Here is a 23,426-nt window from a genome sequence, read left to right on the forward strand (position 1 = left end):
TAAAAAAAAAAAAAGAGCAAGCAATAGAAACTTGGCCCACAAAGACTGCAAAGCAATTATTATAAATATGTTCAAAGAACTAAAGAAAACCATGTCTAAAGAATTAAAAGTATAGGGCCGGCTCTGTGGCCTAGTGGTTAAGTTCAGTGTGCTCCACTTTGGCAGCCCGGGTTTGGTTCCTGGGCATGGACCCAGATCACTTGTCAGTGGCCACGCTGTGGTGGTGACCCACATATAAAATAGATGAAGTCTGGCCTAGATGTTAGCTCAGGGTAAATCTTCCTCAAACAAAAAGAGGAAGATTGGCAATGGGTGTTAGCTCAGGGTGAATCTTCCTCAGCAAAAAAAAAAAAAAAAAAAAGAAAGAAAGAAAGAAAGAAAAGTGTGATGACACTATCTCTCATTAAATAGAGAATATGAGTAAAAATATAGAAATAATAAATAAAAAAAGAACCAAATGTAAATTCTGCAGTGGAAAAGTAAAATAATGGAAATTAACTAAAAGGGCTCAACAGATTTGAGCTGGCACAAGAAATAAGCAGTAATCTTGAAGAATATATCAATAGAGATCATGCAAACTGAAGACAGAGGAAAAAAAGCAATGAAGAAAAATGAACAGAGCTTGAGAGAAACCAGGAAACCCTTAAGTGCACTGATGAGTGTAATAGGAATACCAGGAGAAGAAAGCAGCAGAAATAAATCTGAAGAAATAATGGGAAATTACTTCCAAATTTGATGCACAACATTAATCTATACATCTTCAAAGCTCAACAAAGTCCAAGCGAGACAACTGCAAAGAGATCCACACCCAGATGCATCAGAGGTAAAACACTGAGAGCCAAACATAAAGAAAAATTCTTAGAAGTAAGAAGGGAAAAGTAACTCATTACACACAAGGGAACTCCAATAAGTTTAAAAGCTGACTTCTCATGAGACACAATGGAGGCCAGAAGGCAACAGGATAACACATTCAGTGCACTACAAGTAAAAAACTATCAAACAAGAATCTTCTATCTAGCAAAACTGTATTTCAAAGCTAAAGATAAAATAAAGGCATTCTTAGATGAACAAAAGCTGTGAAATCTGTTGCTGGCTGCCCTGTTTTACCAGAAATACTAAAGGAAGTTTCTTCAGGCTGAAAACAATGACACCACAGAGAAATCTGAATTTACACAGAAAAAAAAGTGCCGAAAGGTAATAACTAAGTAGTTATAAAAGACAATATAATTTCATATTCACTTATCCTGTATTCTTTTAACTGATTAAAAAAAATTGTATAAAACAAACTGTATTACGGTATCGTTGAGCCAATAACATAGAAATGTTACTATATCTGACAAGAAACACAAAAGAAGTAAGTGGGAGCAAAGGTGGGTAAGAGTAAGGAAATGACGCCAGATGGTATTTCAAATCCACAGGAAGAAAAGAAGAGAAGCAGAAATGGTAAATAAGAAGGTTAATATAACAAACTCTATAAATATATACTTGGCTCCCTTTCTTCTCTCAGCTTATTTAAAAGAAATACAATTATATCAAGTGAGAATTATAACAATATATTGTTGGGTTTGTAACATCTTTAGATGCAGTATGTGTAACAATAAAAGCACAAAAAAGAAAGGGAGGAAAGAAGCTATATAGGAGTAAAGTTTTTATATTTCCTTAGAATAAATCTGAAGTAAATTTTCATTAAGTTAAGATGTATATTGTAGTGCTTACAAAAACTGCTAATAACTAAAAAAATACAATTAAAAGTTTTTGAAGAAATTAAAATGTTACACTAAAAAATACCCATTTAATATAAATAAGGCAATAAAGGAGGAAAAAACAAAGACAGACATATAGAAAACAAAAAGTAATGGCAGGGATTGCATTAAAAAAATACCATGATCCAACCATATGCTGTCTAGAAGAAACACACTTTAGAATTCAAAGACAAAAACACAGAAAGTGAAAGGATGGAAAAAAGGTATACCATGGAAATGGTAACTAAAATAGAGCTGGAGTGGTTACACTGATATTAGACAAAATGGACTTTAAAACAAAAATTCCTAGAGACAGAGAAGGATATTTTATAATAAAAAGTAAGAGTCAATCCACCTGGAAGACATAATAATTATAAACATATATACACGTAACAACAGAGTCCAAAAACACACGAAGCAAAAACTGACAATTAAAAAGAGAAACAGGGATAGAGACGTCAGCAACATGGCAGCGTGAGTTCACCCGGGACTTTCTCCCCTCCAAATTACAACCAAAAAGAGCAACTGCATTCTAACCAAAAAAAATTCCTAACAACAGAAATCATTGGAGACCTACAGCAGCGAAACCACAGAGGGCAGAGAGGCTGGAGCCGGCTGGGAGGAGCTGGAACAGGGTAAGAGAGAACTTCGCTCCCTCCCCTAGAGACTGGGATCACTGCCGCGGGTGAGGGGAGGAGTGGGGGAGGGGCCACGCATCTGGGGATCATGCAGGACTCCCACTGCCCTGCAGTGGAAACCCTCTAACTGGGGAAAGCTTTTGCGTGGGGGAACCCCAGCAAGCCAGGGCCCTGGGAGACCAGAGAGCCAGAGCTGATCTGAATCTAGGTTGGGGCACGGGAGAAAGTGCCCCTCCTCCCCCAACCCGTGCTGCGTGGTGCCATCACGGCGGAAGGTGGAGAGCTCAGAATGCGCAGCTATCGACCCCCATCCAGTGGCGACAGGCTGTAACTGCAACAGAATAATAGCATCATGCGCAAAAACCGCTCCTCCACCATCCAGCAATTTATAAAAGCTCCAGTCCAAAAGGAAAAACAGTAAAAATACAGAAGTATGTCCTGAGAACTTGGAAACTAAGTGAAGATGAGTTCAAAATAACTAACTATCATCAAAATACTCAATGAGGTAAAGGGAAACATAGAGAAACAGGTCAACGAGTTCTGGAGTTACTTGACAAAAGGGATAGAAACTATAAAGAAGAATCGATCAGAAATACTAGAGATGAAAAATACAATGGATCAGATAAGACAGAATACGGATTCCCTAAATGCCTATTTAGACACCATAGAGGAGAAAATTAGCATAATCGAAGACACAAAGGCTGAATGGCTCCAGACAGAGGAAGAAAGAGAACTAAGAATTTAAAAAAACTGAAGAAAATCTCCGAGAAATAGCTGACTCAATGAGAAAATGCAACTTAAGAATAATTGGCATTCCTAAAGGCATGGAAAAGGAAAATGGAGCAGAAAGTGTACTCAACGAAATAATAGAAGAGAACTTCCCAAATCTAGGGATTGAGAGAGAAATGTGTGTGGGAAGAGGCTTTCAGATCTCCTAGATTTGTCAATGTAAAAGGACATACTGCAAGGCATATAGGAGTAAAAATGGCAAAAATGAAAGACAAAGAAAGACTACTGAGGGCAGCAAGGCAGAAAAAAATAATCAAAAAAGGAACCCCTATCAGACTTTCAGCGGATTTCTCTACAGAAACCTTACAAGCTAGGAGAGACTGGAGGGACATATTCAAAACTTTAAAGGATAAAAATCTTCAGCCAAGAATACTCTATCCAGCAAAAATATCCTTCAGATATGAGGGAGAAATTAAATCTTTTCCAGACAAGCAAAGCTAAGGCACTTCGTAGTCACAAGACCACCACTACAAGAAATCCTCAAGAAGGCTCTCATACCTGAAATAAAAAAAGGGAGAAATGGGTCACAAAACACAGAGTAGGGAGACAAATAGATAGAATCTGAATAGGATAGCAAATACTCAACTATAGCATTAGGATAAAGGGAAGTAAATCACCAAAGCAAAGACAATCTTACCACTCTAACCACGAAGTCACAACACAAGTTGGAATAAGAGATGAAAATAATAATTTAGGAGGGGAGGAGGAAAGGGACTGAAACAGTCTAGGCCAAGGAAGTAATAGACCACCAGAAAATGGACTATGTTATACACAAGATTCTGAATACAAACTTCAGGGTAGCCACTAAACTAAAAAACAGAACAGAGACACAAAACGTAAATAAGGAAAAATCTAAGAAACCCAGTATAAGAAATTGCAGAAGTCAATGGGTAGGCTAAAACACAGAGGACGAGAAACAAAGGAAACACAGGAAAACTGGAAAACGAGCCACAGAATGACAGCATTAAGCCCTCATGCATCAATACTCATCCTCAATGTAAACAGACTGAACTCTCCAATAAAAAGACAAAGAGTGGCAAAATGGATTAAAGAACGAGATCCAACAATTTGTTGCCTCCAGGAAACACACCTCAGCTCCAAGGACAAACACAGGCTCACAGTGAAGGGGTGGAAGACAATACTACAAGCTAATAGCAAACAGAAGAAAGCAGGTGTCGCAATACTTATATGAGACAAAAGAGACTTCAAGATAAAGCAGATAAAGAGAGACATAGAGGGCCAATATATAATGACCAAAGACACACTTCATCAAGAAGAAATAAGGCTTATAACTATCTATGCAACCAACACAGGAGCACCAAAGTTCATAAAGCAACTATTAACAAACCTAAAACAAGATATCAAAAATAACACAATAATAGTAGGGGACCTCAACACCCCACTCACATCAACGGACAGATCATCCAGACAGAAAATCAACAAAGAAACAGTGGAGCTAAATGAAAAGCTAAAACACTTGGCCTTAATAGACATATATAGAACACTTCACCCAAAAACAGCACAATACACATTCTTCTCAAGTGCGCATGGGACATCTCAAGGACAGACCATATGCTGGGAAACAGGGCAAGCCTCTACAAATGTAAAAAAACTTGAAATAATAACAAGCATCTTCTCCGATCATAATGCTATAAAGCTAGAAATTAATTACAAGAAAAAAGCTGAGAAAGGCACAGGGATGCGAAGACTAAACAATATGCTATTGAACAAGCAATGGATCACTGAAGAAATTAAAGAAGAAATAAAAAAATACCTGGAGACCAATGAAAATGATAACATGCCATACCAACTCATATGGGATACAGCAAAAACTGTATTAGGAGGGAAATTCATCACAATACAGGCACATCTTAACAAACAAGAAAAATCCCAAATAAGCAATCTTAAACTACACCTAACTGAATTAGAGAAAGAAGAAGAAACAAAGCCCAAAGTCAGCAGAAGGAGAGAAATAATAAAAATCAGAGCAGAAATAAATGCTATTGAAACTAAAAAGGCAGTAGAAAGGATCAATGAAACAAAGAGCTGGTTCTTTGAGAAGATAAATAAAATTGACAAACCCCTAGCCAGACTTACAAAGAAAAAAAGAGAAAGCTCTAATAAACAAAATCAGAAATGAAAGAGGAGAAATAACAACAGACCCTGCAGAAATACAACGGATTATAAGAGAATACTATGAAAAACTATATGCCAGCAAAATGGATAACCTAGAGGAAATGGATAAATTCTTGGACTCCTACAATCCCCCAAAGCTTAGTCAAGAAGAAGCAGACAATTCCAACAGACCAATCACAAGGAAAGAGATTGAAACAGCCATCAGAAGCATCCCAAACAATAAAACCCCAGGACCAGATGGCTTGCCTGGGGAATTCTACCAAACTTTCAGAGAGGATTTAATACCTAACCTTTTCAAGTAATTCCAAAATATTAGCGAGGATGGAACACTTCCTAACACATTCTACAAGGTCAACATCACGCTCATACCAAAGCCTGACATGGACAGCATGAAAAAGGAGAACTACAGGCCAATATCGCTGAGGAACATAGATGCAAAACTTCTCAACAAAATTTTGGCAACCCGAATACAGCAACTCATCAAAAGGATCATACATCATGATCAAGTGGGATTCATACCAGGGACACAGGGATGGTTCAACATCCACAAATCAATCAACATGATACACCACACCAACAAACAGAGGAATAAAAACCACATGATCATCTCAATAGATGCAGTCATTTATGATAAAAACTCTGAAGAAAATGGGGATAGAAGGGAACTACCTCAACATAACAAAGGCCATATATGACACACCCACAGCCAACATCATACTCAATGTGCAAAAATGAGCACCATCCCCCTGAAAACAGGAATGAGACAAGGATGCCCTCTACCACCACTCTTATTTAACACAGTACTGGAGGTTCTGGCCAGAGCAATTAGGCAAGAAGAAGGAATCAAAGGAATCCAAATAAGGAGGGAAGAAGTGAAACTCTCGCTGTTTGCAGATGACATGATCTTATATATAGAAAACCCCAAAGAATCCATTGGAAAATCTTTAGAAGTAATCAACAACTCCAGCAAAGTTGCAGGGTATAAAATCAATTTACATAAATCAGTAGCATTTCTATACTCTGATAACGAACTAACAGAAAAACAACTCAAGAACACAATACCATTCACAATCACAACAAAAAGAATAAAATACCTCGGGGTGAATTTAACTAAGGAAGAGAAAGACTTATACAATGAAAATTACAAGGCTTTTCTGAAAGAAATGGATGACGACATAAAGAGATGGAAAGATATTCCACATACATGGATTGGAAGAATAAACATAGTTAAAATATCCATTTTACCTAAAGCAATCTACAGATTCAACACCATCCCAATCAGAATCCCAATGACATTCTTTACAGAATTAGAACAAAGAATCCTAAAATTCATATGGGGCAACAAAAGACCACAAATTGCTAAAGCAATCCTGAGAAGAAAGAACACAGCTGGAGGCATCACAACCCCTGACTTCAAAACATACTACAAAGCAACAGTAATCAAACAGCATGGTACTGGTACAAAAACAGGTGCACAGATCAATGGAACAGAACTGAAAGCCCAGAAATAAAACCACACATCTATGGACAGCTAATCTTCAACAAGGGAGCTGAGGGTGTACAATGGAGAAAAGGAAGTCTTTTCAACAAATGGTGCTGGGAAAACTGGAAAGCCACATGTAAAAGAATGAAAATTGACCATTCTTTTTCACCATTCACCAAAATAAACTCAAAATGGATCAAAGATCTAAAGCTGAGACCTGAAACCATAAGGCTTCTAGAAGAAAATGTAGGCAGTACACTTTTCAACATCAGTACTGAAAGGATCTTTTCGGACACCATGTCTTCTCAGAGAAGGGAAACAATGGAAAGAATAAACAAATGGGACTTCATCAGATTAAAGAGCTTCTTCAAGGCAAATGAAAACAGGATTGAAACAAAAAAACAACCCACTAACCGGGAAAAAATATTTGTAAGTCATACATCCGACAAAGGCTTAATATCCATAATATATAAAGAACTCACACAACTCAACAACAAAAAAATCACACAACTTGATCATAAAATGGGCGGGAGAAATGAACAGACATTTCTCCAAAGAAGATATATGGATGGCCACTAGGCACATGAAAAGATGTTCATCACTGCTGTGCATGAGGGAAATGCAAATCAAAACTACACTAAGATATCACCTTACACCCATTAGAATGACAAAAATAACTGAAACAAATAGTAACAAATGTTGGAGAGGTTGTGGAGAAAAAGGAACCCTCATACACTGCTGGTGGGAATGCAAACTGGTGCAGCCACTATGGAAAACAGTATGGAGATTCCTCAAAAATTAAAAATAGAACTACCATACGATCCAGCTATCCCACTACTGGGTATCTATCCAAAGAACCTGAAATCAGCAATTCCAAAAGTCGCATGCACCTCTACGTTCATTGCAGCATTATTTACAATAGCCAAGACATGGAAGCAACCTAAGTGCCCATCAACATATGACTGGATAAAAAAGATGGTATATACATACAATGGAATACTACTTAGCCATAAAAAAGAAAAAAAATCGTCTCATTTGCAACAACATGGATGGACTTTGAGGGAATTATGTTAAGTGAAATAAGCCAGATAGAGAAGGACAATCTCTGTATGATTCCACTCATATGAGGAATTTAAACATGTGGACAAAGAGAACAGATTAGTGGCTACCAGGGGAAATGTGGGGTGGGGGGTGGGCACAAAGGGTGAAGGGTTGCACCTACAATACGAATGACAGGCAATAATGTACAACTGAAATTTCACAAGATTGAAACCTATCGTTAACTGAATAAAAAAATAAAAATAATAAAAAATAAATAAAAAGAGAAATAGGGGCCAGCTCTGTGGCCGAGTGGTTAAGTTCATGAACTCTGCTGTGGCGGCCCAGGGTTTCGCCGGTTCGGATCCTGGGCAGACATGGCACCGCTTGTCAGGCCACCTTGAGGCAGCATCATGCATGCCAGAACTAGAGGGACCTGCAGGTGGGATATGCAACTATGTACCAAGGGGGATATGGGGAGGTAAAGCAGGAAAAAAAAAAAAAAAAGATTGGCAACAGTTGTTAGCTCAGGTGCCAATCTTTAAAAAAAAAAAGGGAAAAGAGAAATAATAATTCAAGAATAATAGAGATTTCTACATTCCACTTTCAGTAGGACAGAACAACCACAGAAAAGATCAACAAGGAAATAGAAGACTTGAACAGGGCCAGCCCAGTGGCGCAGCAGTTGGTTCGTACATTCAGCTTCGGCAGCCCTTGGTTCGCCAGTTCAGATCTCAGGTGTGGACCTATGCACTACTTGTCAAGCCATGCTTTGGCAGGCATCCCACATACAAAGTAGGGGCAAACAGGCACGGATGTTAGCTCAGGGACAGTCTTCCTCAGCAACAAAGAGGAGGATTGGTGGCAGGTGTTAGCTAAGGGCTAATCTTCCTCAAAAAAATAAAAATAAAAAAAAAAAAGACTGGAACAACACTATAAACAAATCTATAAGCCAACTGGATCTAACAGACATCTACAGAACAAAACTCCACTCAATAACAGCAGAAGAATACACATTCTCCTCAAGTATACACGGAGCATTCTCCACAATAGATCATATGTTGGTCGATAAAACGAGCCTCAATAAATTTAAACAGTTTCAAAAAAACATATAAAGCATGTTCTCTAACAACAATGGAATGAAATTAGAAAACAACAACAAAAGGGAAATTTGGAAATTCATAAATATGTGGAAATTAAAGTACTCCTAAATAAACAACAGATTAAAGAAGAAATCACATGGGGAAATGACAAAATACTTTGAGATAAATGAAAACTTACAAAATGCAGCTAAAGTAGTGCTCAAAGGAAAAGGTATACTTGAAAATGCCTACATTAAAAAAGGTTTTCAAACCACTCCATGCCCACCAATACCCAACACCACTGATTCTCTATCATATTATCCTATTTCAGTGCCTGAAACTCTTGTTTGTTTGTATGTTTATGTTTTGTCTCCCTGTATTAGAATATAAGCTTTCTAAGGGCAGAAACTTTGTATTGTTCACTGCCCGGCCATATCAGAACAAAAGCTATACAACAGTACCTGACCATATTAGGAGCTTAATAAATATTTTCTGACCAACATGAAGCCAACATCTTTCCTTAGAACTATCACTCATATTCATACAAGCTTTAACTGTCCCTCCAATTTTCTGTTCATTTATTACGTTATTAATTGACTCACATTCCTATCAATCTATGAAATTTGGGATCCATTAGAGAATCATGCTCTTAAAAAGTTTTTTAGTTTGTTCTAAATAAGACTTATCCCATCAAAATCTTTTTGAAAATTGCCTATATTATTTCTTTAAACTATCATAAAAACTAGAAAATAGAAAAAAAATCAATCTTCTTGAAACAAGTTAAAAAGTAAAACTAAAATATAATTAATATAAAAAGAAAAAAGGGTTATACAATGGCCAAGCCAACGTTCATAAATCTTTGCAGAATAAGAAATCATTTCCACTTGCTTAATTTAATCTTACAAATTCTAGCGTACTGAAAGGTAAGCAGTGAAAGAACAATTATAAATAAAAGCTTGAAAGAAAACTACAGTTCCTTAAAACAAACAATCAGAGCTTAAGTTATCAACAGTAATTATATCTAGGTGATTAAAATTTCTTTACAAAATAAACACTTAAAGTTACAACGATGTCATGATAACAGCCACATTTCTTGCAATGTGCAACTTACACAGTCTTTTTGTCCTGTCGAAGAAGTTTAGAAGAAAATTCACTTAGTACTTCCAGGAAAGCCAGATTAGGAGGTGGATATTCTTGCCCTTTCTGATTTTGGTATTTAAAGGCAAATTCTATGCCATCCCTGAAGTAAAAGAAAATATCATCTTATTTTTCCGGATAGCTATGGTGGTTCTCTCAATGGGCTAGAATTTCAAAAACAGTTGGGAAGACAGCAAAATCATCACTAAAGGTAGTAAAATCTGACAAATTCAAATGGTAAAATAATGTCAATTGGTATGACATATTTGCATTATAATATTTAATTGTTATTTACAGTAGAAAACTGCAAGTTGTGAAAAATAATAAAAAAAATAAACAGCTACAGAATTAAATTCCTATGTGTGTCTTTTAGGGGTAAGAGAATACCCTGGAAAGATAATTAGATTGCCAGAAAATTGGGTTATTAGAGTTGGTCATGGTATCAAGTAGCTATATCAGTTTTTGTAAGGTACTTAAAGTTTTCTGTCCTTCAGTTTTCAGTTATGAAATGAGGTTGACCAAATCAGTACTACACAGTTTTTAAACTCATGTCTCCTACAACATTTTCACACTCTCTGATAGACCAGACAAGAATATTTTATTAAACTTTATTTTCTTATACTTCATAAGATGAAAAAATGGGCAGCTTAAATACATTTTTTTCAAATTAAAAATGCCCCCCTAGTTGAGAATCATTAGACTAGACAATCTCTAAAGTTCTTATGCCTTGAAAATTCTACCATTTGTCACTTTAAAAATGGGTCCAATAACAATTATTTCATTTATTCCAGTAAACCAGATTCTGCATAACAGAAAGTGTTTATTTAGCTCACTCACTTGTGAAGTGTGGCAACTGCTTCTCGTGTCTTGATTTGGTCCAGTCCAAATGTAAGGGCAAAGCGACGTGCCAGTTCTTTAATGCCACTGACATGGGCAGATGTCCTATCTAGGTTGGGACCTTGCTCTTGAACAAGTTCATTAAACAACTGGTAGAAAGAAAAAAGAGGAAAATGCCTACAGCTAAGAAATATTTATTTATTTTTTGAATAAGCAATATAATTTAAAAATATTTAAAAGGCATATGATAAAAATATATATTTCCCTCCTTGCACTTAACTGTAGCCACACTGTTCTCCTTCTTCACATCATCTACTAGTTTCTTCAGCTCATTTTCATACTAATTGTATGATTAAATGCAAACAGCCTATCTATCTATTTACTCATTCATTGGTGACGAAGATTACTGATTGATTAATTGATTGATTCGTGAGAAAGATCAGTCCTGAGCTAACACCTGTGGCAATCTTCCTCTATTTTGTATGTGGGATGCCACCACAGCATGGCTTGATGAGTGGTGTGTAGGTCTGAGCCTGGGATCTGAACCCATGAACCTTGGGCCACCGAAGTGGAGTGTGTGAACTTAACCACTATGCCACTGGGATGGCCCCAGGAATTTATTTTTAATAAAAAAATAATGCATTTTGGGTTGGGAAAAGGAAATATGTTTACAGACATATACTATACATTTATAAACATCTATTATTCTTTTTGTTGTTGTTTTCACAGGAATGGCAATATATGAAATATAGGCTTCAGAACTTTTGTTTTTTCACTTATTATATCTAAGACAAGAACATTATATACAAGACGACCATTTGGATGTAGGGGCTATGATTTTTCCCACCCAATAACAAAATATATGAAAAGTTCTTAAGCTGAGTGGAGGGGCTTTCTAAATTACATATATTTTATATATATTGTATCAAAATAACAATAAAAAGAAAACCCTGGAGTACCAAAGAATATAAAAGCAATCATCATTTTACCACCCAAGTTAGAAACTTAACTGTATCGGTACACATCTGCCTTTCCCACTATTATGAGAGACGAATAGGCCAGGCTTTCATTTAAAGCCACTCCCTCCTTACATACTGGATCTCATTCCCTTTTACCTACTAAGTGGTTTTGCTCCCAAGCTTACTGCTCTCTCCTGCGTCAACTGTTCCCTCTCTACTTAGATGTATACATCTTAAAAAAACCCAAAACCCCCTAACTTCTTAACTCCAATCTCCTCTGCCAGCTACCAGCCCATTTTTCTGAGTCTCTTTATGGCAAAAATCCTGCACGGTATTGTTTACATGTGTTTTCTTCAATTTCTCACCCCCTACTCTCTCAATTCACTCTAATCACACCATTAAATTGAAATAGCTCTTGTGTTCTTCTATTAATTATGTTGTCTATCTTTTTAGTTTTCTTCAGCAATAGACTGGCCTGAACTACTTACTGTGCCATGACTGGAAACAGCAGTTTTTCCAGAGATTTTCAAATTTATTTGCAGATAATTGTTTATAAATTCTTAAACTTTAAAATGTTTTCACAGATAGCTGTACACAATAGCCTTAAAATTTACAATACAAAGAACGTATTTCATTGTACAAAATTCAAGGAAGATCAAAGTAAAAGTTCTCCTTTATCTTTCCCACTAAATATCATTCTTCTCTCTAAAGGTGATCAATATTAAAGTTTGAAAGTTTTCTAGACCAGTTTAGAAACATTAATACATTACATATACAAAGTTTTAACTTTTACATAAATGGTATTGTACTACATAATTTGTCCTGAAACTTGCTATTTTTCACGTAATATTTTGTTTTAAAAATCTTTTAGCTACTTCAGAGTATCAGTTTATTTAACCATTTTTCTGTTGATGGACATTTAGATTAATTCCAACTTTTCAATAATACAGAGATTACTACAAGGAAGTATCTTTCACACATATATCTTTTTGCACATCTGCACTGCATCTATATAGTCATGCGCCACATAATGATGTTTCAGTCAGTAATGGACCGCATATATGACGGTGGCCCCAGAAGATTAGTACCATATAGCCTAGGTGTGTAGTAGGCTATACCTTCTAGGTTTGTGTAAGTGCACTCTATGCAGTTCGCACAACGATGAAATTGCCTAACGATGCATTTCTCAGAATATATCCTCTTTGTGAAGTGATGTATGACTGTAGATACCTAATAGCAAAAATACTAGTTTAAGGGGAATATCTGTCTTAAAACTTTGAAATACAGCACAAAATTATATTCTAAGAAGGCAAGAGCAATTTCCTTCACACAAGACTTTTTTCTCCCCATCTTTATCAATCATTGGTATTATCAATCATTTTAATTCACACCAATCTGTTCAGCAACGATAAATATCTTCTTGCAATTTGTACTTCATTAGCTATTAATGAAGTTATGCTTTTTTTCATGTTTATTGGTTTTTAAACTTTCCTTTCCTTTTTCTTTTAATTAATTATTTTTATTTTTTCTTTGTCTCCCCAAAGCCCCCCGGTACATAGTTGTGCGTCCTTCTAGCTGTGGCATGAGGGATGCTGCCTCAGCGTGGCTTGATGAGCGGTGCCATGTCTGCGCCCAGGATTCGAATTGGCGAAACCCTGGGCCACTGAAGCGGAGAGCGAGAACTTAACCACTCGGCCATGGGCCTGGCCCCTAGATTTCCTTTTCTGAAGAGTGACTTTTCATACTCTTTGCCTAATTTTATGTGGAATTTATTTATGTCTTTTATTGATTTGTAGAATTTATTATGTATGATTGAAAATTTCTTCCCCCTATCTGTCATGTATTTTTTAACTTTGTTCAGAGTGCTGGGTGAAGTACAGATCTATTTAAGTTTATATATATCATCATTTTTTTTCACTTTGTGGCTTTTTTCCTCAGAAAGAACTTCCCTACTCCAGGATATAAAAATATTCTCTTATAAACTTAAATTTTTTTTTTTTTTTTTTTTGCAGAGGAAGATTCATCCTGAGCTAACATCTGTGCCAGTCTTCCTCTATATTGTACGTGGGTTGCCACCACAACATGGCTGCCAAGTGCGTAGGTCTCTGCCCAGGATCCAAACCTGTGAACCCAGGCTGCTGAAGCAGACCATACCGAACTCAACCACTATGCCATGGGGCTGGCCCTCAAAGTTTTAATTTTTAATATTTATATATAATTTACCTAGTAGTTATTTTGGGTACATGATAGGGCTATAAACAGCTATTTTTCCAAATACACAGTCAACTGACCCATCATCATTTATTGAATAGGCTCAATCATTCCCCACTGATTTGAAATGAGACTTTTATCATAGACTAAATATATACATACATACCTACAGCTGACCCCCCCCCCCCACCCCTAACTCCAATCTCTATAATAATTTACTAGGCATTTACTAGGAATCTTATTTATCCTATATATATGACATATTTTCTTATTTGGATATTACTGTTGCCTCTTCCTCATTAAATACTTTAAAAGTGTATTTTGATGTTTTCTTTCTTTTTGGTGAGGAAGATTGGCCCTGAGCTAACATCTGTGCCAATCTTCCTCTATTTTGTATGTGAGACACTGCCACAGCACGGCTTGATGAGGGGTGTCTAGGTCCACAGCAGGGATCTGAACCTGTGAGCGCTGGGCTACTGAACTGGAGCACACAAACTTAACCACTGCTCCACTGGAACAGCCCCTGATGTTTTTCTTTGTAAATGATTACTTTTTAAATATTCAATTGAGCATTTCACCTGGTCCAAGAATAGATCACCTTAGGATTTCATCTATTTGAAATGTGAATTATAGGATTATCTTCCAAAAGAAAAGACACATAAACACATCTTTGTACCAGAAAGCATCCATAGTAATGTGCTGTTATAATGACCTAATTTAAATGAGGTAAGGTATCTAGCAGATATTAAGCACATGGAAGTGCTCAATAATACTAATTCTACTCTTTATCTCTTTTCTTTCAAATTTCTTACCTGCTGTAAACTGAGAATGAGGGTCTTGGCACACTGAATTTTATCAATCTGCCTGGTTTTACTCAGTGTTTCCTTAATAATATCACCATAGTCATTGTAATACTGTGAGAAAAAGAAAGAACACACAGCTTCAAAATTATTGAAATTTCATGAGATAGAGAAGGGGCTGGTGAAAGAAATGGAAAGGTGAGTATAGAGGCGTTTAATTTCTCCATCATAAATATAGTGAGAGTTAGAAGATATAGTCTAAAGTTAAAGGAATACACATTTTATATTTAAGATTATGAAATAATAATAGTAAGACTTAAAAAACTAGGAGTTCCAAGAGGAGAGGAAGTGATACAGGTCAGCAAAATTCCTCATTCTTTATAACATGGATTCCATAGACATCATTTAAAGGGTGACAAATTAAGAAACAGAACTTTGGTGGAAACTTCCTGAAGAACTAAAACCAAAACAGTTAAAATTGCTTACCTCTGGGGAGTGGGCCTAAATAAGGGGGATGTGCAGATTAGGGTAGCAGACTTTTCATTTAATAGTTTTGTATACTGTTTCATTTTCTCCCCTAACATGTCTATATTTTACTATTATAATAAGAAAAATAAAAATATTGACATCTTCAATAGTGACTGAGAAAAATTTAATTTCTTTATAATTTAGTTTTTTTCACACAGGATTTAAAGAATTTTCCTTCTGAGTACATAATTAGGAAAAGCTTTATTTGAAACCATTAAACCTAGATGTTATTTCAAAGCCAAAGCCTAAAACCTAAAACCTATGTGAAGAAGTGAGTATATTAGCTTGGCAGTTGGGTTTTTGTAATTTTGAAAAAGATGGGTGTGCTTCCACAATATGAGGTGCAAAAGGAAAATAGCGCAAAAGAATCATCCTTTCAGTGCAACTAAAAATTATCCTAGTGAAGAAAAAAAGAGCAATATATATTAAGACACTAAAGTGGTTCAGCAGGCAGATCTCTAATAAATTCAGAATTGTAATGATCACATAGAGAAGTAGGGCAAAAGCCAAACAGCCAAGGATATATAACAAAGAGTAGCAAATACCTATTAGAATACTCACAAAAAGATTAAAGCCTATAAACAGCAGAGGCATGCAAGAATTGCTAAGGATGATAAAAACTTTGGAGAAGGCTCACTTCTTGAAACCAATGCAGTATTGTTAAGTGATGACAAGGAAAAACCATGGTTGGCTCATATTCATATATCCAAACCCTGTTTAGACATTATAGTACTTTAGGAAGCTTTCTCTAATTCCTCTCACTCAAGTCTCTCTCTACACGTTGTGCTTGCTTCGTAATTTGTTCATCTATCACTACAATAACCATGCTGAGGCTTTATGGTCCAGTGCAAAGAGCTAAGCTTTGAAGCTACACAAACCTAAAATCAAATCCCTATTTTTGCTACTTTAATAGTTGTGTGACCTTGGAAAGTTACTTAACCTCTGAGCCTTAATTTCCTTATCTGTAAATGATGATAGTATTTTCCGCTTCACAGGGTTATTGTAATCAATGAATATAAAAGTTGAACAGTGTCTCAAATATAAATGTCACAGAAAACATAGGGATTTATTCATTATTAGCATGTTACATTATATTATGTGTACATTTCAGTTCCTTTGTTTATCTGTAAGCTTCTCAGTGCAGAAATCACGTCTCACTTAAATCTCCGGCTACCAGCACAGTGATCATCATATTACAGCTATTCAGCAAAATATCATAAATTAGTTTCTATGTCATAACTAGAATTGGACCATATCTAAACACGGATAAAGACACAAGTGGATCAATGGCACACAAAATATTCTAAACATGGACAAAATAAAATACTGTCTCTGACATGAGAACAAGGCAAAAACACATAAACTGACAAGTGTTTCCTCTTCTCTGTGCCTGTCAGGCAGTATTATAAAGATTTCTGAGCACTGTTTTTTTAAAGGGTCAGGAACAAAATGGAACTTATAGAAAGGAGAGCAGCCAGTAAGGTGAGTACCTATCAAAATCCTGTCATATGCAGAATGGTTTAGAAACCTTCCACATCTCCTTACTTCCCTCAGGAAAAAAACCCAAACTTGTCACACAGTACGTGAGGTATAACCTGTCACCTTCTTTGAATCTTATCTCTAGCTCCATTCTCATAAACAATCCATGTTGCTATATTAAATTACTTGCATTTCCTCCAAACAACTCCTATTCCTTTGTGTCTTTGGACATGAAGTTCAATCTGCCTAAAAGTCCTCCCACTACTTTTTTGCTTGACTAATTTATGCTTATCCTCTCAGACTTAGTTCAGAAGTCACTTCTAAGCAGTTTTCATTAACCCTCATATTTCTTAAGAGTTGGGTATCTGTTTTCTATATTTCCAGGAACCCATCTACATACCTCTATTATACTGTATAATGCAACTGTCTAATTACTCGACCACCTCCAGCTTTAGACCACTTTATAGCAGAAATTTAAAAATCTTTGTAACTTTAGTGCCTGGCAGGTGACAGGGTACACACAGTAGGTATACTTATAAAAAAAATCTGAAGAAACGTCATAAGGAAGACAGATTAGCTATCATCCATGTTCATCAAGAAAGTCCCTGGCCTCATGAAAATAAAAACTGTTCTTTCATATAAATGTGAGGCACTCCTACTTTATGGAATTGATATAATAGTATATAGATTGATAAAAAAAATCATATACTTATATAAAAGAGAGAAACTTTAAATATATCAGATCATCAATACACAGGTAAAAGCTGTCAATTTTAACTTCCGTCATCATCCTTTCATTTCTCATTTCAAATTTCTCTGCCACTTAGATGGAAGGAGAATAAGAATATGAAACTATACCTTCATGTAGTGTTTAAAGATGTCTGCAGCTGCATGCATGTCAACAATATCATAAATGATAAGTTTGCTGAAGGCAGCAAGTAGATTCCTCCTTTTGTGTAAGGCCTCAATTTTATTAGCTTCATCTTCTTCATCACCCTCTAACCACAGAAAATAAATTGGTTATGAACTTTGGCCCTTTATCAACGTAAAACAATGCATAATAAAAAACCTTATATTATAACTTTACAAACAGGTACAAATCAGTTTTAGATAGGATGAAAACTGTTAGTCATACTGATTATTTTAGGGTGCTATATTTAGTTACACACTTATTTAACACTTGGTAGGCACTGAGGTTCCTGTCTTCTAGGAGATTGCCATAGCAAAGACTGAGTAAAATAATCATACATAAAGCAAACCATATATAAGGATTAGTTTTTTTTCCTGATAAGTTTCGTCAGAATAATACTGTTCTCTGTTTACCTTAAAAATGCTGTCTTTTCTTATTTCAGTATTCCTTATCTGCTAATATATTTCCACAGAGAAGAAATTTCTGGAAATTTTTAAGACACAGGTAAAAAGTTTTCTTCTAGAAAAATATACGGGGAGCAATGGAAATATATGGGGGAGTTAGGTTTCAGGACTTGTCCTAAACATGGTTACATTATCAGCTGAGAAATAAAATATATTTTGCAAACCATGTTATACACATATACATTTTTTAAAACAAAACCCTATTAAATACTTTCAAAACAAGTAGTGTTTCTTTCTCAATTTTTAAATTCTCAGATCCCAGTGGCTTGTCTATTTCTAATCTTAGGAAAATTTTCTCCATAAGGCTGCAGATGATAAAACTTAACACATCTGTTTCAGGCTCTATAGTGATCCTCTCACATCTTGGCCTGCCCTTACTTGGAGACAGTGCTCTTTCTTCCCCTCTTCACACGTATATGTTCATAAAAGAATTTACTGTCAACTTCTCTCTTTCCTTTCTACTAACTGGTCCTGCTGTGAAGCATCAGTGCTTTGAGACGTTGGAACTCTTTCTGCTTAAGAGAAGTAGCAGGTAAATTTTATCTTCTAAGATTAATATGACTCTAAAAATACTTTGTTTCACAGTCTAGCATTTTCTAAAATGTTCTAAGTTTTCTAAAACAGAACTGGGGATCAGATACACCACAAATCTTATTTTAGAGAGCTTAAGTCATCTATTTCACAAATAACCCATTCTAGATAAACTCATTTACAATTACTTATATTCAGTCTAATTTTGCTAAGTTATCATTCTGCAGGCTTAGCACAATTTTGACTGGTGAGGTTTGATAACAGTCTTGTAGCACTTAACATCTCATAGTTATATTTTATTAATTTAAGTAATATATGATGATCATTCAGGAATAGAAAGCAACTCAGATGCTTTCCTTTAGAAAAACTGTGAACCTGAATGCACTTCAACATCTATCCTACATATACATTTTGCACATGTGGGAAATGACAAATGTACATAATTATTCATTATAGCATAGTTTATAATAGCAGAAGATTGGAAACTAGCCAAACATCAATCAGTAGGGGATGGATAATATCTATAATCTGCTATATTTAAACAACGAAATACTACGTAATCATTAGAAAAAGAATCAAGAAGTCTGTGCTTCCTGATAGGGAAAGCCGTCTAAGGACTGTATTAAAGGAGGGAGACTTAACTGTATACATCTTTATTCGTGTTGGTTTCTTAACTACATGAATGTATTGTTATTAACTTTTTTCTTAAAAGAGAGAAATTCCAGTATTTTTTAATGATTAAATTTGAATTTTTCCTTCTATCTTTTGGGGTTGGTAAACAAGATCAAAATTGACAAGATGATAGCTACAAATACCCATGCTCTGGTTCTCCTCATCCTGGTCAATGAAAACATGATCCATCACAAAACTGAGGAGTTCAGACTGGAGCCCAGTATCTGGATTAAACACCAAAGGCTGAAGGCCCTCCCTGCCACCTGTCATTAATTGGTGGCTAAAAATCATCAAAAGATCACAGAGTAACATGAAAGCCTGAAAAGCAAAGAGAATGCATCAGTAAAATATTGTACAAATACAGTTACAACTACAAATCAATGTTAATGAAAACATACTAAATTAAATACAGTTCACTAACAGTACCATAATAGAAATTTTGAGCATTTAAATTCCAACTACTTAGTTTTAATTTCCAAACAACAAAATTACTTTTTCTCATTAAACACTAGTTATATTTAAGACTTTTCTCCCCAAATATAATCTATTCCTCTTACTTGGCTGTATTAACTCAAAACAGCTGATAAGAGATTTTGACTTGAACTTAAAAAAAAAGAGTTAAATTCAACTCTGGAAATACGAAATTGATAGAATAACTTATGATGGAGGTTAGAAATCAATCATATAATGCTAAATCAAATAATAAGCATAAATCTTAAGACAAACTGCACAATTCAACAAATTACAATGCAGTATTCTAAATCTGTAAGCTACTATTTTGGATTCTTCTTTAAAAAATCTAATGTAAAAAACAGATCTCTAACAGTAGGTTTGAAACTGAATTCAAGACCATTCACATAAAAACCAGTATCTAAAAGCTTCCCAACAAATTTAATTAAATAAGCGAACTTACAATTCATTTCTCCAAAGAGAAACTTATAGTTTTGTTACCAAATTTGCCCTATTTAATGGATGGTATGAAATAAATGTGTCATCAGTTTATTTTTATTTTATTTTTTTTTAAGATTTTATTTTTTCCTTTTTCTCCCCAAAGCCCCCCGGTACATAGTTGTGTATTCTTCCTTGTGCGTTCTTCTAGTTGTGGCATGTGGGACGCTGCCTCAGCGTGGTCTGATGAGCAGTGCCATGTCTGCGCCCAGGATTCGAGCTAACGAAACACTAGGCCGCCTGCAGCGGAGCACGCAAACTTAACCACTCGGCCACGGGGCCAGCCCCTGTCATCAGTTTATTTTAACTGAAAGATTTTGTTGTGGGATAATTGAGGGCTCTGACACCTCAAAACAATCCAATCACCCTCCTCCAAAAACTGATTTCTATGGGAAAACACAATTTTGGCATGTAGTTGGAGACGGTTATAGACTTGGCTGTCTACCTCCAGCAAGAACCATGGCAGTTCATTCTCTGACTGCACAACCATAAAATACATAAAGATATTTAGAAAGAGCCACTTGAAAAGAGGGAAACATAAAGAGAATCCAGGGGAATATATATACATTTTTTACTGAGGCCAGAGTTTTGGATATCACCAAATGGTGATAATGTAGAAACATTGAATTTTTGCTTTAAATGTCCAGAGCTAGGTAATTTTAGACAGCACTGGTAGGGTTCAGAAGGTTTAGAGATTAAGGTTTAGCAAAGATCATCTCTGTTCCTATTTTAAGTTAGATGCTGATAGCTCAATAGAGAAGAGACCTGTGATAACCTATCTGGTAAGAAGAGATAGCAAAGGATAAGTACTACTATACCCTTTAACTAGATTCTCTTTCTAGTCCAACATCATAATAAAAAATAGTATGGAAAAGGTACATTCTGTTTTATACAAAAGTATTTCCTAATAGAAGAATAGGTAATTATATAGTTTACAAAATCACTTCATAGAAACAGTACTGCCTTGGGCTCCACTTTGACCCTTTTTGGGCCGCGCCCCTTCTCAAGGAATGAAGTCTGTTGGACCATTGGGATATGCCTACCTGTAGCCCTACTTCTACACCAGTGTCTGGGTACTGGGTCTCAGGGCTTCCTTGCCCCATCAGACCTGAGTGCTACCAGAGCCTGCACAGGCCTTTTCCCTAGGCACATGCATCTTGAGTGTGTATATTCCTAGGGCTCAAGGTGGTTAAGGAGCAGCTGTTCGAGGGGGTAGATGCTGAGAGTTTGGACAGGTGGGCTGAAGTGTTCACATGCATGTGTGAGAAGTTCTTCCTGGTGGGGGAAAGAACTGAAGGTGAGAAGAGAAGAGGACAGACCATAGGCCAGTTCCCTAACCCTCCAAGTTCTGGCATTAAATTCTTAGGAGTCAAGAATTTGAAATTTGAAACTGGCCTTCCAGGTCATTATGACAATATACTTGTCAAAGTAAAAAGACATAAACAGGTTTATTAACTTGCTTTGTAACTTAAATATTCAGACATTTATACTCTTGTCCCAGGTCCCATAAGTGTTAGGGATGGACCTATATGCTAAGAACTGCCAGAAAAAATTACATCTTCCAACCGTTCTTCAATACCTTTGAGTTAGTTTCATTGAGAGCTCTTAACTGATAATTTCTTACCTGTTCCTTCACTGGAGTATTAACATTAGATAGGCACTGTTGGCAAACAGCCAAAAAGGATTTCACCGTTTTCCTCAATACCAACAAATCCTCCTGTAAGACACATTCAAATTTGCAAGCATGAATTACGATATCCTTGAAAACTGATCCAGAAGAAATAATAAATGGAAAATACCCAAATTGGTTTATTATCAAGGAAATTCACAAAACCAAATTTATTATTGGGGACCAAAACATACAGTATTTCCTAGTTATCCTAATGGAAGGGGGGGTGGGGGGACAGCAAAACTGATAATCCCATTCAGTTCTATTTAGCTATGGAATACTCACAGTATGATGTCCTCTAACATATTTTCCTTTATAAATATGGTTTACCTAAGCTGATATTAAAAGAATTAGTCATTCCTACAACACACGCTGGCTGGTAGTAAGGTGAGGGAGCACAGCAGTGCATTGGAAAAAATCAATTAAGCAATAAATGTGTGCTGAATTTCTCCCACATTCTAAGCATTCTGCAAATTGTCAAGGGAAGAAAGATAACTTTAAGACATTGTCAATGCCCTCAAAGAGTTAACATCCTAGCATGGAGTTAGATCAGTTAAGGGTAATTTAAGTGTTCAAATTTTTTTGTATAAACTCTAACTGTAAGCAGAGATAGCTGAGCTGGATGGACCTTCCCAGGAGAATGGGCTTTAATTTAAGATTAGTTAGGTTAAGATTGACTAGGATTAAATAGATGGCCATATAACATTTGATATCAAACATTTGAAAAGTATAAAAGGAAATTTAAATTTTCAGGCACATATAATGTGTCAAGGCACTGGTTTGAGGGCTTACTGTTATACAACTTAATATTTATACTGATTAGAAGTAGTAGTCATTATTAACAAAGGTTTGAAACCAGGACTGTCTGATATCAGAATACATAGTCTCACTGACTAATGAGCAAGATGTATGCAGATAATTCAGTATTAAATCAATATTTAAAATAGTAATAAAGAGTAACTAAATGAGCAAAGGTTGTTGTAGGAATCACTTTAAAAAAGAAATTCTTTTAGCTACTCTTCTACAGACGACACTACTTATTCTTTTTGGTAATCTTCATATCCCAACGATACTTAAAAAATTATATGCATGTTTCCTTTTGCTAACCTGAGTACAGTATTAAGAAGAAGGAACAAGCTCATCTTCTGTAGGGTAGTAAAAAGCACACTGCCTTGAGAACCTTTGATGTTCTTGCAGATGAACATCCAATAGCCAAACTTCAACATTCCTTAACCCCTAATTTTAAAGATTCACAATGCATTAGGGAAAACAGCTAAGGGAACAGGCAAATACAACAGAATGTAAGGAGTGCTATGTTGGAAAGCCTAACCCAGAGTCAAAAGTAGTCACAGAAGGGTTCCCAAAGAATATAA

General features: G+C 35.7%; 1 protein-coding gene across 5 annotated transcripts in view; it reads right to left on the minus strand.

Moving 5' to 3' along the window:
• The window catches only part of STAG1 (STAG1 cohesin complex component), a 369,927-nt gene that overhangs the window by 17,746 nt on the left and 328,755 nt on the right, over positions 1 to 23,426 (minus strand). For all 5 annotated transcript variants that reach the window (XM_044754937.2, XM_070493352.1, XM_070493351.1 and 2 more), the window contains 6 exons: positions 22,009 to 22,101; positions 19,580 to 19,754; positions 17,718 to 17,857; positions 14,865 to 14,966; positions 10,883 to 11,031; positions 10,020 to 10,148 (listed from right to left, as the gene is read on the minus strand). In XM_044754937.2, coding sequence (XP_044610872.1) covers positions 10,020 to 10,148; positions 10,883 to 11,031; positions 14,865 to 14,966; positions 17,718 to 17,857; positions 19,580 to 19,754; positions 22,009 to 22,101 — 788 coding nt within the window. The remainder of the gene's footprint in view (positions 1 to 10,019; positions 10,149 to 10,882; positions 11,032 to 14,864; positions 14,967 to 17,717; positions 17,858 to 19,579; positions 19,755 to 22,008; positions 22,102 to 23,426) is intronic.

This window comes from Equus asinus, chromosome 21, assembly GCF_041296235.1.
Source record: "Equus asinus isolate D_3611 breed Donkey chromosome 21, EquAss-T2T_v2, whole genome shotgun sequence".
Classification (NCBI taxonomy): Eukaryota; Metazoa; Chordata; class Mammalia; order Perissodactyla; family Equidae; genus Equus; species Equus asinus.